Genomic DNA, 13,705 nt, shown 5'->3' on the forward strand with positions numbered 1-13,705 from the left:
TTTAGGGGTGCACCCCCATGCCCTTCTCTGATTTATTGCTAATCTACACCACTGGTGATGTTCACATGGAGTCTGGGGTGAGTAAAGGAGCAGTTTGCACCCCTGAGCATGCACAGCTGGTGGGCAGAGTGAGAGAGCTGGGCACATGCACTTGGGAAGACAGGTTATGTTTGCAAATGGCACCCTGCTGTGTTTGTATGGATGATGCTTTGTTCTCTGGAGTGCTTCCAGTGCATGGGGGAACATTCACACAACTTTTGAATTCTTGCATTCTCTTTCCAGGCAGGTACAGCCATTGCCTCCTGAGTACACCTGTCCCAGTGTGGCACAGCTCAGTGTTCTGGCTTGGGCAGTCTTGGCCTCTGTCACCTGCCATCTTGTTTCTCAAAGCTGAGGGTAGCATTTTGTTTCTTTATGTACAGAAGACTGGTACTGAGGCCCAGGGCTCAGGAGTATTCAGAAGGATTGAAGACCTTAAATAAATTGGCTCCAAAATATGAAAAGCCCAGTTCATAGTATTTAAATTAGGCAAATATGTAATTTGAGGTGTCTGTGAAATATTGGATTGTAGCAACTTCCTTGGCTTCTTGGGACTGTACTTCATTCATTCCCATAAACCTTTGCCTGTCTGACTCTGAGCAGGGGATTCAGCAGAGAAGGCAGAGGCTTCCTCCCCTGTTGCAGAGGCCACAAGTTTCCCGCTGCCCTTATCTCCTCTTCCTGCCCCCCAGAGAACTCCACTGCTCTTCTGAGCCTCTTCTGCCCTGTGCAGTGGGCTCTGCATAGGACTATAGTGCACTTTCCCCTGGGGAACGTCTTGGGACGACGGCATGAGCTCCTAAGGGCAGCATCTGTGGTGGAAGCCTGGGTTCTTGTCAGTTGCTTCTTATTCTTGAGTCTCTGTCTTGTATAAAATAACTTGTCTTCACAGAGTCCTGGAGAGCCACAAAAGACAGCATCTGACGAAGTTCTAAGTAATGTACGAATTTAAGTACTTACTATTTTTTTTTTAACAGCATAAATATTTTAAGTTGTTGGACTTTCTTTTCATTTTTTTTAAAAGTTATTGGGCTTCTTATCTGGGATTGGAAAGTGTGTTTCTGTCCTCCTGAAAGCTCCAGGATCACTTCCATGGGTTACTTCCCCTATAGTCCTATGGGAGATGTTTTCTTATTCCCTAGCTCAAGCCAGCTGGAGCTTGTTCTGGGATTTCCTGGCTTCTGTGCCCTTGGACCTGGGTCCAAACCCTGATTCTGGTCTTTATCCTTTCCAGAGGGAGGGGGTGGGAAGTGCTTCATACAGGTTTGGCAAAAATAAGCACTTTGTGTTTGCTGTTTTTATGATTACTGCTATGATGCTTTTATTATAATTATTCAAACTTTTTGCCTGGGGATTGAACCCAGGGTCCTGTGCATGCCAAGCAAACACTCTCCACAGAGCTATACCCCCTACCCTGATTTTCAAACTTGTTCTAATATTTTGTATATATTAAAATATTATCAGCAATAAAACCAGCATGCTTAGTCCTCAGTCAAGTCCCTTGATTCTCAAGGTCTGTTCCTGGGAGAGTTGATCTTATCCATCTGGCCTTGCACCTGTACCTGGCCTACTGGGATGCCAGGGCACACTGGTCCCACTTCATCTGCTCGATCTAGAAGTGGATTTTTTACATTGTGAGGAAAGACAGCATAGGTTGGCTCTCACACATGGTGAACATACCTGCAGGAGTGGAGCAGAGCTGGGGTCTGTCTGCTCAATACACAGGGGAGGAAGGCTTTGGAGTAGTGTGCCCAGGGGGACTCTAAAAAGGATACTGTACGTGTATGTGCCCCATGCTCTGATTTCAACCTTCACCAGCTGGGTCACGCTGTGCTCAGAACCTGGCAACAGGGAGATTTACATGGGAGATTTGGGATCTCACAAATTCCCTTTTACTGATTTATGACAGGCTTTCAAAAAAGGAAAGAAGAAGAAGAAGAGCCGACATATGTGAGCCATGTGGGGCTCTCTGTCAGTGTGACATCATGAACTACACTGGCTTTCCAGAGTATGAGGCTGCGTGATCATTGTAAGAGTTACACATCAGCTAAGTGTGGTGGGTGACACACACCCATAGTTCCAGGTGCTCAGGAGGCTGTGGCAGAATTTCTTGAAGCCAAGAGTTCAAGGCCAGCCTGGGCAATCTAGTGAGATCTTGGCTAAAACAAAACAAAAAAACAAACAGAAAACTATATATTAGTTTGTAACAGAAAAAGGACATGAGGCAGGGTGCATATCAAAGCCAAGGGATTCATTGATGTTCTTTCTTAGAGTTATGTAAATTTATTTAAATTGAACATAGTCTTCCTTTGAAAATAAGTAAATCATTTCTCATTAAAGATAAAGATGATGATTCAGGAAGTTTGTGGCTTTATGTGTGAGATATGCAGTTAATAGCACAGCTTTCCAACTCATTAGATGTTCAATTCAACCAAATTTTCTCTCATTACTCCCATAATCCTTCCCTCCATCCCCCATGGACATCACAAAGCTCTCAAGACTAAACTCCTCTTCTGCAATAGTCTGAGTCCTGCAGGGTTTTCCCTGCTCCAGAATTTCTCCGAGTTTCTACCTGTTCTGTGAACTCTGTCAGTTTTTCTCCATGGCAACAGGCACATTAGATTCTGAGCATTAGGCTCTTGGTTAATGGTTCTGTGGTGCTTCCAGTCTCCCCTGTGTCTACTGATTCCTGGTCTGAACTTCTGAGGTTCTGAGGCCTCTTCAGGTTGGCCCTGGCCCAGCTGTGCAGCTGCAGGTCCCACAGCCACTCCAGTGCTGCTCTAGCCACAGGCTGCACTGTCCTCCAGAGCCAGCCTGCGATCCAAAGGCTCCGGGGTTTGGTCTCAAGCTTTTAGGTCTTCGCATAGCAAGGTTATTTGCTGCTGAGCATAACGCCAGTTTTCTGTATTAAGAATATTGCAAAGGACACCCATATTCCCTTTGAAATATGGTTATCTAGTTGTTGATGTTTTTTCATGTGCTGGGTCATTTATCCTCTGTTTATGTGTGTGATATATATCCACCATTGTTGCTCTTTCTGAATCATTTGAGAACAAGTTGCAGACGGGAAGCTGCTCCCTCCAAAAACAATTCCATAACTCCAGCGTGCGTTTCCCCAAGCAAGGGTACCCTGAGGTGCAGCTCAATAAACCATCCAGTTGGGAAGCCGCATGTCAGTCCAAAGCATTCGTTCAGTTCACCAACTCTGTCCCTTTTCCCATTAGATGCAGATGGTCTTAAATCATGTACAGCAACCTGTGTCCATCTGCAGACTGTCTTTAATCTGAGAGGATCTTTAGTCTCTCCCAACTTTTCCTGACTCTCACAGAAGAAGGTGCTTTTAGTCTGAAAAGAGCCTCACAATCTGTGTCCATCTGGTTTCCTCATGATGTCTCTGGCCATCCATTTTGGGCATGGATTCTACAGCAGTGATGCTGCACTGTCCTGGTGGTGGAATGGTGTCCTGGGCAACATCTGGTCAGGTTTCTGCCATGAACTCATCACTTTCTGCTTCCTAATCAGCCAGTATTTGCTAGAAGGTGCTCCAGAACACACCACTGTCTGACTTCTTTATGTCTCCACGCAGTTGCTTCAGCATCTCTGCTGGCTGCACTGTGAAGGTTCTTAAATGGAGATTCTGTTTTTTGTTTTCATCATTATTCCTACATATTCTATTTGTACTGTAAGGAAGTGCTTTCCCTTCTCTTCCATTTATTCTTTGATCATGTCTTTATATTTAATGGACTCATAAAACAATAATAATGCAATGGGTTAAAAACCCATCACTGTATTATTCTTCTTATTAATATTTTTGAGATTCAAATACTCCCAGACTTGGTCAGTGGCAGCCCCTTTGCAGTGGTTCTTGTGCCCTTTTAACATGACCCTTCCTAGAGAAAGCTGGGAAATAACCGTGTGTGTAGCGTGCACACATGTATATACATACGTATTTCTCGGCATGTACTCTGTGTACATGTGTACTCTGTACCCTCATCGAGGGCAATTCTTTCAGCTGATTACTCTTTGTGCATGGAAACCCTTCGCTGAAGGTGAGAACCTGGTTCCTATTATCTTTGGTATGGTTATTAGTGTTGTTTTGACTATTTCTCCCAGCAAGTAATGATTTCTTGAAGACCCTGCTCCTCGTTCTGGCACTGCTGCTTCTGCCTCTTCCTTTCTATCCCCAAACCTCATTTTTAGAGGAAGGGAAAGGAAATAGAACCTACTGGCTTTCCGTTCAAACCATCAGGGAGACAGGGAGGAGAAGCTTATTTTGTCTGTGGTTCTGGGAATGGAACCTAGCACCTCTTGTATGCTAGGCACACTACTCCTGAGCTACAACCTCAGCCTGAGAAAAATTTCCCTGGAAAGTTCTTTGCATGCTTAGCCTATTAAAGCTCTTCATTTGTTTCAGCTAGTCACAGAAACTTCCTGCATTTCTCTGGTCTCGAAGAATCCTGTGTTTCTATGGCAGTTTGTTCCTCTGTTACCACCTATTATGGTCTGAATGTTTGTGTCTCCTACAAATTCATATGTTGAAACCCTAACCCCCTAGATGATGGTATTAGCAGGTGAGAGCTTTGGAAACATGATTAAGCATAGGGTGGAACTGTTGGAAACAGGGTCATTGCCTGAAAAAAAAAATCTCCCCAGTCCCTCTGTCTTGTGGGGACTAGTGAGAAGGTACCATCTGTACCCTTACAAGACCCAAACCTGCTGGCATCTTATGTTAGGCATTTCAGCTTCCAGAGAAATAAATGGCTGTTGTTTGTAACTCACGCAATCCCTGGCATCTTATAGGGTAACCCTCATGGGCTGAGACATCACCCGTCACAGTCTCCCTTTAGACCTTGAGCTTGCTTTTCTCACCATTATCCTATCAGGCCTGGGACATGTGGTCCTGTGTAATTCACGCTGGCACCTGCCTGCTTGCTCAGGCATCTATTGTATGTGTAGAACCGAAAGTGTTGCCTTCTGGACTGGAAGTCGAATGTCTTTCTTTCTGAACCAGAAGCCTTTCTGCCTGGGGTCTGTAGCAATGACTCATGGCTGTGTGTAGAAGCACTTGTTGATACAAGCTTCCCTCCCTGACATTCCAGTGGCAAAATCAACCCTTTGCTATCCTGACCAAGTTTATAGTGGGCTGGCCTGGCAGCTGGCGGCAGCAGCTGGGGTTGAAATCTCTAACTGATATTTTTTCCCTCTGAATAATGTTGGTCACTCTAGCCCTGCACCATCAATAATAGAATCTAAATGCCTTTTATAGCCTCTGACAGTTGGTCTGAGAAGATCTGTTTTTGGAGTACCTCCATCTTTCCCAAAGTCAGCTCTCTCCCATCCTTAGGCATCTGAAACATAATAGGATCTCTAGAAAATAAGGCAGAAAAGTTCCGGAGCTGATGGTTCAATGTGAATTTGATGTATTTAAATGTTACACATACTTACCAATTCCCTCTATTTCAACTCCTTGTGTATTTATATACAAACATACATGTATATTTTAAAATTTTGTATGGGAAGTTGATAGAACTTTATTTAAAGCTTATTAGCTCTTGATGGACACAGAGTTCTTAGTCTGCAGTATAGCAGAAGCAGAAGTGGAAGGCATAACAGCAAGAAGAAGGAGCTGAGTTGGTAAGCACAAGTTAACCAACAGGGCTGAATAAGAGTCCATGGTGATCGTGTAGCTTGGCGCCTTCTCTTTCACGAATGGAAAAGCTAGAGTTCAGAGAAGCCACCTGGCTGAGATCCCAAGGTGGGGCTAGCTTGGAATCCAGCCCCTTTGACTGCATATGCAGTTGTTTTTCAGTACTGTAGCATACTTCTTCACTTATATCACAGTTGGTCAGGATGCCAATCAAATGTCATTGAGAAACTATTTAATTACGTATGAGTCCCCATTCAAAAAATAAGGAAAGTGTCCAATATGCTTTGAAAAATAATTCCGCACCAAGAGATATTGGCAAGCACTTGTCTTCTGAAACTTCCCTATTGCAATCTTTGTTTTCCTCAGCAATGCCTAGTAAATGAGTTGTGGGTATGTTTGTGTCTTGGCATGGGACTGGCAAATCTAGTCATCACAACAACGTAAGTTATAGAAGGAAGGAAAGACAGCGTTGTATTGGTTGTCTCTATCTTGTAAGGCTTTCACTGAATTGTGAATTGAAGTTGTTTCTGATCTTTAAACTTTTTCTCAAATAAGTTTTTTTTTCCTTACTGTGATTATAAAGGCAGTTTGTACTCAGGAGAGAACTGGTAAAGAAAAAGAGAGCCTGAGAAGAAAAAAAACACCGATTATTTTACTACTGAAAGGTAGTTCCTTTTAACACTTTTGCATATTTCTGTCATTGCTTATTGGCTCATTCAGTCTGTTCTCTGCTTTCTGCATCTGTGTATTTATAGAAACACACAGTGGTATACACAAAGAATCTCAGCATGCTGCCAATAGTTTTACCCCATTTTCAACTAATAATGAACACATTTCCATGCGTACAGCGTTACCTTCCCTGTTGATAACTGTTGCAAACAAGTCTGTTCTATGGCTGCATCTCATTTGGCTAGCTGTCCCCTGCTGTTGGGCGTTTTGGTTTTTCCCCTTCTTTATCATCTCCTTAAAATAAACTTCTGGAAATACAGGGCTGTGTCAGAAGAAATAAAGTCTTCTCTGTCTTTCACATTGTTTTGCCAAAATTCCTAGGTTGCTTTTCCACTCTGACTTTCTGATGTTGGAAAGTTAATTTTGTCCGAGTTCAGAATTCTCCAAATTGCAATCCATCGAAGGCAGCCAGAGTCCTTGCTGTTTTTCCTCCTCCACGGCTGGCTTTTCCTTTCCCTTGTTCTTGCACCAGTGTCTGTGTTCTTGGGTGTGGCCTCAGGGTTCCAGATCTGATCCTGTGGGACTGAGAATAAGATGGGAACCATGGGGAATCAGTAGAGGTATGTGGGCCCCACTCTGGGCAGTTTCAGTCCTGTTTAGAGTAGTTTTGGGAAGTTACCCTGGACATCCCCATTTTCATTCATCTTGATGCCAAGTTGCAGTGTTTTGTGGCTAAATATTTGATAGAAGCTTGGGCTTATCCTTTGGCTTAGGACCAAGACCCAATTCCTCCTGTGACTTGGCTTCTGTCCACCTCTGCTCTTTGTAGTTCTCCCTTCTTTATCGACACTATTTATGCTGACCTTTGGTGCTCTTCCATAAACTCCTTCCTGATCATGGCTTTCAAACACACTGTGGCTCCTAGAGATGACAAATGGGACTTCTGGAGTCGGGCTTGGGTTTGTGTCCTCATTCTGCCACTTAGCAGCTGTACAGTGCTTCTCTGTACCTTAGCTAATAAGTGAGGATGATAATAGCTCCCATTTCATGGGATTGTTTGAGGACCAAACATGGCAATGTATGTATAAATATGCTTAGAAGACACCATTGTATACAGTAAGCATCAGTAAACCTCGCCATCCCAGACCTGCCCAGCCAACCTCTGCTTACTCAGCACTCCCAAGGAAGTTTTCTTTGACCTGACTCTGGATCAGGAACTCCTCATGTGTCTGTCGTGACTGTCTTAGCAGTTATTACCATTATTATAAAAAAAATAAGCATTTAAAAATACCTGCCTTTTGCCTGAGACTACAGGCTCCATGAGGACCCATTTCTGTCTTGCTCATAATATAGATCAGGCATTCAATAAATGCAGAGGCTTAGGGAATGAAGGTCATGGTCACATTACTTACGGCTACAAGCAGAGTTGCCACAGAGCCCATCAGAAAGAAAGGTGTGCCTATGTCTCAGCACTTTTGGAAACTGCCGGCCCTTGGGAATTTTCCAGGATCAGTTTTCTGGTTTTTTTTTTTTTTTCTTTCAGCCAGGGAAAGACCAGGGCAGTCTTTAAAATTCTAACTTGTTGAATATCAAAACTTTTTGAAATGAAATTAGATAAATTACTAGGAAAATGAAACAAAACTTGAGTCCAGGCTTTCGTGATGCCAACCATATGTTTTTTTTTTATTTTAAGGAGGGAGAAAAACCAATAAAATCAATACAGAGTTTCAAAACAAGATAATAGGAAATTAACAGTGGTTAATATATTGCATATTGTTATCTTCAAAGTAGCTGCCCAGGGGATGGGGATTTAGCTCAGCGGCATAAGCACCTGCCTTGCAAGCAGGCGGTCATGAGTTCGATCTCTGGTACCGATAAAAATGAAAAAGACAAAACAAAAAACAAAAAACAAAGTAGCTGCCCAGATTACAAAATATAGGCACGCAAAGTTGGTCAAATAATGTAAGCACAAACTTCTTTTCAATGAATTAATGAAAATTAGAAATATAATTATATTAGCTATCACATGATATATATAGTTTATATATAAACCATATATAGTATATATACTATATACTATGTATATATAGTATATATATTATATAGTATATATAGTAACTATATTATAGTATATACTATATAGCATATATACTATATAACATAATATATACTATATAATATACACTATACTATATACTATATAATATAGTATATATAGTAACTACATTATAGTATATATACTATATATACTGTATATACTATATATAAACTATATGCTATACTATATATATGCTATTTATAAACTATATATATATATATATATATATAGTTTTCCCTTCTTTCTTTTCTCTTTTCCCCATTGTAACCGTTCTTTCCTTTTGAGCAGTTTCTTTCCCTTTCACTATATCTATTGTTAAGTTTTGGGTGTTATTTACTGTTTCTGTTTTTTACACTAGATAGACAATACAATGTTCACACATGTGAGACTGATTTATTTTACATATGAGTATGGTCTCTAGTTGCATCCGTTTACCTATAGAAGCCTCAAGTTTATCATTCTTTATAGCTGAGTAGTACTACATTCTGTAGAATTACCACATCTTGTTTATCCATTCCTTGGTTGATGGCTTTTGGGTTGTTCCCAAGATTTAATCATTACAAATTGTGCTGTTATAAACATGGGTGCACATATGCCACTGTAGTGTGATGTTTTTAATTCTTCTGGGAAAATACCGAGAAGGGGAATAGCTAGGTTGAATGGGATCTCTAATCCTAGTTTTTTGAGGAATCCCCATACTGATTTCCACAGTGGTTTTATCAGTCTACACTCCCACCAAGAATGGAGAAGTGTTCCTTTTTCCTCACAGTCCTATCAGCATTTGTTATTGGTTGATTTCTTGATGATAGTCATTCTTTCTGGGGTGAGATGGCCTGTCATTGTTTTTTTATTTGCATTTCTCCAGTGACCAATGGTGGTGTGTATTTTTTCATGTGTTTATTTGCTGTTTATATTTCTTCATCTGACAAGTATGCAGTCATCTCATGCAAGTGCCCATTTTTGCACTGGGTCTTAGGGAAAAACACCTACAAAAAAATGAAATACTTAGGAATCAATCTAACAAAGGGAGTAAAAGATCTATACACTGAAGAGGAAGAGGATATCAGAAAATGGAAAGATATCCCTTGCTCGTGAGTGGGAAGAACCAGCATTGTGAAAATGGCCATACTCCCAAAATTGTTATACAGATATAATGCAATCCCAAGCAAAATGCCATTCGTATACCTCATAAATCTAGAGAAAATATTCCTAAAATTAATTTGGAAACAGAAGAGGTCTAGAATAGCTAAGGCAATCCTCAGCAACAAACACAAGGCAGGAGGCAGCACAATGCCTGGCTTGAAATTATACTACAAAGCTCCTATGATAAATCAGCAGAGTACTGACGAAAAACAAACAGACCTGAGGATCAGTGGAGTTCAACCACCTTATCTTTAACAAAGGGACCAAACATGTTCACTGAAAGAGAGATAGTCTCTTCAATAAATGGTGCTGCAAAAACTGGTTTTCCACATGCTGAAGACTAAAACAAGACCCATGTCTATCACCAGGCAGTAAACTAAAATCAGCATGGATCAAGGATCTAAATATTAAAACAGAAACACTAAATCTCCTAGAAGAGAAAGTAGGTAGAAACCTTGAAACCACAGGGGAAGGCAGAAAGTTCATGAACAGAAACCGAACTGCATGGGAAGTACTTCAAAGGATCAACAACTGGAATCTCATCTTTTAAAAAAGTTTTTGCACATCAAAAGAAATCACTAACAGAGTGAAAAGAAAATCCACAGAGCAGGAAAAAAATTTAGCCAACTGTCCCTCAGAGAACTTCTATCTAGACCATATAAAGAATTTTAAAAAATCAGGCCCCAAAATTTAAAGACTCAATCCAACACTGTTGACATCTGGGGCAAATAATCATTTGCCACAGGGGACTGTCACGGGTACTATAGGATGTTGGTCTCTGCCCTCTAGATGCCAGTAGCTACCCCCAGCCCCAGATGTGACAGCCAAAAATGTCTCCTGAGATTGCTAGTGTCCATGATTTTTTTTTTCTTTTTCTTGTGACAGGGTCTTGCAATGTATGTCAGGCTGGTCTCAAACTCACTTTGTAGCCCAGGCTGGCCACAGCTCACAATGGTTCTCCTGCTTCAGCCTCCCGAGTGCTGGGATTATAGGCAGGTGCTGGCTGGTATCCCTGATTGAGAAGCATCAAAGACCTACAGAGCAAAAGCTGTGACTTTTTGTTTTTAGATTCAGTGGACATGCTCTCAAATTACTATAAAGGTTCCTAAACTCTTCTCCTTGTTTGTATACTTAACTTGCCATGGGCTAGTGACAGGCTTCTCCCAGACCAGCATCCTCTGTGGACCCTCCTGTGAACAGCATAGATGCTTCCATCACAGAAAGGGAAATGGAGGTCCTGCTGAGAGCTGACGAAATGTGCTGTTAAGACGCATTTGCAGCTTCTAGGAATAGTTTTGAACTTTGAGGGTTTTTTTCTCTTCTCAGCTCACCTGTAACAGATGATGTCATCCAGCCATCTGCCCCCACAGACCTGGAAAACCCACCCATAGCTACCTCCTCCCACCACCGTGTTGCTGCTGGTGTCTCTACGGATCTGACAGCTCAGAGGTACGAGGGGCTGGGGCTGGTGGTGGTGGTGCTCCGGGGCCCTGTCCCAAATGCTCTTCCCTTCTTTCTCCTCTTCTTATTCAGTTTTTCTCTTATCTCGTCACGGCATCTGCGCTCTGTTCCCCACAGATGTGTGCCAGGGCTCAGCCTCTCTTTGTGGCCTTAGGAATGATCTGTGGTGTCACAGAAAGACCCCTGCTCCCTTTCCCCACAAGGGCCATTTAGCGGTTTGTTCCCTTGTAGTCACCAATCAGAGATTCTCCAGGGTGAAGTGTGTATTTCTGCTGTTTCAGGGATGGTTTAGTGGGCTATCTGATGGGCCTCCTGGGACACGAGCTGGGTCAGCTGCTTGCTTTCATTCATTTCATTTCTAGGAGTCCAAGAAAAGCAGAGCCCGCAGCACACCGATAGAGGAACCAGGTTGTAGGGCTGTTGCTGGGCACAGAGGCCTGAGGTCCCAACTGCGATCTTTTCAGGGTCTCCTCCTCCCCCCAGCTTTACTTCCCCTTGTCCCTCGTACCACAGCAACCCTATGCCGGGCATGGTTCTTCATCAACACTGGGGTCTGGGTTCAATTTCTGCTCATCCTCCACATGCAACCTTTGCATTTAGACTGAGCTTGCTCAGAATCACCTCACAAGCCTATGTACAAGGGATGGCCAGAATATACTGTGAATGTTTGAATTAAATTTATGACAGTAAACAGAACATTGTCACTGGAAAGTGAGCTGCATTCACCTCCTCTGATGCAGCCATCTTAGTTGGGCACCTCAATTGGGAGCACAAAGGGATACAGGACTTCCTTGAGAGAGGATGGAGGACTCAGCAGGATGGCTCTCAGGAGCACTGAAGTCCAGCTGGGACAATGATGGGTGCTTCTAATGCCCCCTGCCTACCCCAGGACTGTTTGAAGTGACTTGTTCCAGTTCCCTTTTGCCCAGACACTTGTGTGCTGTGGACCAGCTGGAGCATCTCAGCAAATCCTCACAATGGTCTGGAGGAGGTGTTATTCTGATTGTGTTTCCCAGGCACTTAGACTGAGGCTGGGATCTGTTAACGGGCTCCAGGGCACCCTACCAGTGAGTCATAGAGCTGTATTGAAGCAGGTGGGGCACAGCTGCCCTGCTTTGACCTGAGCCTTGCCTCTCGCAGAAGTTGAGTCCGGGTGGCTCTGACCAAGAGTGACCGCAGAATGCAGAAAAGGATGGGCAGTGAGACCTAGATGCTGTTGGTGCTGAGGACTTGGTTGATTTGATTTTAGAGACCCAAGGTTACCACAAAATGCCTTGGTCTTCATTATTCCCTGACTCCATATTTGTGAGTTTGATTACTCTCTGGCATTTGTTTATAACCTCCAACACAGTACTTGTGGCTCTTCCTCAGTCCTTTGCCGACATGTTCCAGAGCAGTGAAAACTTGGATTCATCTGACACAGCTATCTTCTGCTGAGGTCAAACAAGGCAACACTTTTTCTTGATATTTCAGTTCTCATACTGCGAGCAAGCGTTGTTGTTTTCATGGTATGTGTCTAGCGCATCTGTTGTTGATTCTGCCATTTAAGATGACCCCATGGATGGTGCTGAGGGGCTCTTCTGAGTGTGCCTGAAGTTAGAGAATCTTTGCTGTGGCATGAGTCACAGTGCCACTGGCGAGAGTCCAGTGCTGGTGGATCAGCATTTGGTATGAAGCAGGATGCCTTTAAGCAGAAGCACAGTGCACAGAAGGTTATGTTTTTGTTGACCTGCTGGCGAGAGTCTGGTGCCCAGAAGCTCATGGGAACCTGACCCATCCTTCCCCTGGGAACAGTGGTTCAGCATTGGCTTGTACCCTGTGTGCAGACTTTATTGTGGACATGACTGCGAGTGGCGAGCAGCAACTGGACATAGCTACCAAATTGTTGGTGAAGCTAAGCAGAGTGTTCTTAGCTAAGAAAGTGTGCAGTGTTGATTTCTCAGCCTCAGAAGTGGCCCTACCTGTCTACTCCACTAAAGGACCTTCCTCCCCTTCCTGCTAAGAGCAGAACAGAGAAGCGGGGAAGGGGAGGGCTGGAGGAAAAGCTGGGTTGCTGTAGCCCTTGTGGGAGGTTTGTCTCCCTTCAGAAGCAGGTTGGTGCTGTAAGTTAGAAAGTCGCTTAAATTAAACACTTTAATATGTCTATTAAAATTAATTAAAAATGTAAAAAGGGAAGCTCAAATAGTGGTGCACACATGTAATCTTAGCAACCTGAGAGGGCTGGGGAAGGAAGACCGCATGTTTGAGCCCACCCTGCACAGTTTAGCAACTTAGCGAGAGCCTGTTTCAGAAACAAACAACAACAAAAACCAAGCAAACAAAAAAAGGGCTTGGAGATCCAGGGGTGCAGCACAGGTGAAAAGGCCTGGGGTTCTATCCCTGTAAGTGTAGTGTTGAGGGGATAGGGGGTGCTCCGTCTTTTCCTACCATCTCTGTCTTGCTATCCTTTAGTACCACAGTCTTACATTTCTAGAGCATTCTTTCTGAATAGTAAAAAGGGACAATTATGCCTTTTTTGGTTGAAAGGACAGAGGCTTTGATGCCCATTCTCTGTTACCGAAGTTCCTGGAGGAATCATGTGTGCCCCTTGCTCCAGAGAGGGCCACGGCTGCTTTGGAAGGAGGTGGGGTGTTTTTCTGGATAACCCA

At 43.1% G+C, this 13,705-nt stretch overlaps 1 protein-coding gene across 14 annotated transcripts in view; it reads left to right on the plus strand.

Moving 5' to 3' along the window:
• The window catches only part of Tacc2 (transforming acidic coiled-coil containing protein 2), a 204,824-nt gene that overhangs the window by 90,866 nt on the left and 100,253 nt on the right, over positions 1–13,705 (plus strand). For all 14 annotated transcript variants that reach the window (XM_023561546.2, XM_023561550.2, XM_023561554.2 and 11 more), the window contains one exon: positions 10,923–11,045. In XM_023561546.2, coding sequence (XP_023417314.1) covers positions 10,923–11,045 — 123 coding nt within the window. The remainder of the gene's footprint in view (positions 1–10,922; positions 11,046–13,705) is intronic.

Source organism: Cavia porcellus, unplaced genomic scaffold (assembly GCF_034190915.1).
Source record: "Cavia porcellus strain 051 isolate PalLab524CR breed Dunkin Hartley unplaced genomic scaffold, mCavPor4.1 scaffold_2, whole genome shotgun sequence".
Classification (NCBI taxonomy): Eukaryota; Metazoa; Chordata; class Mammalia; order Rodentia; family Caviidae; genus Cavia; species Cavia porcellus.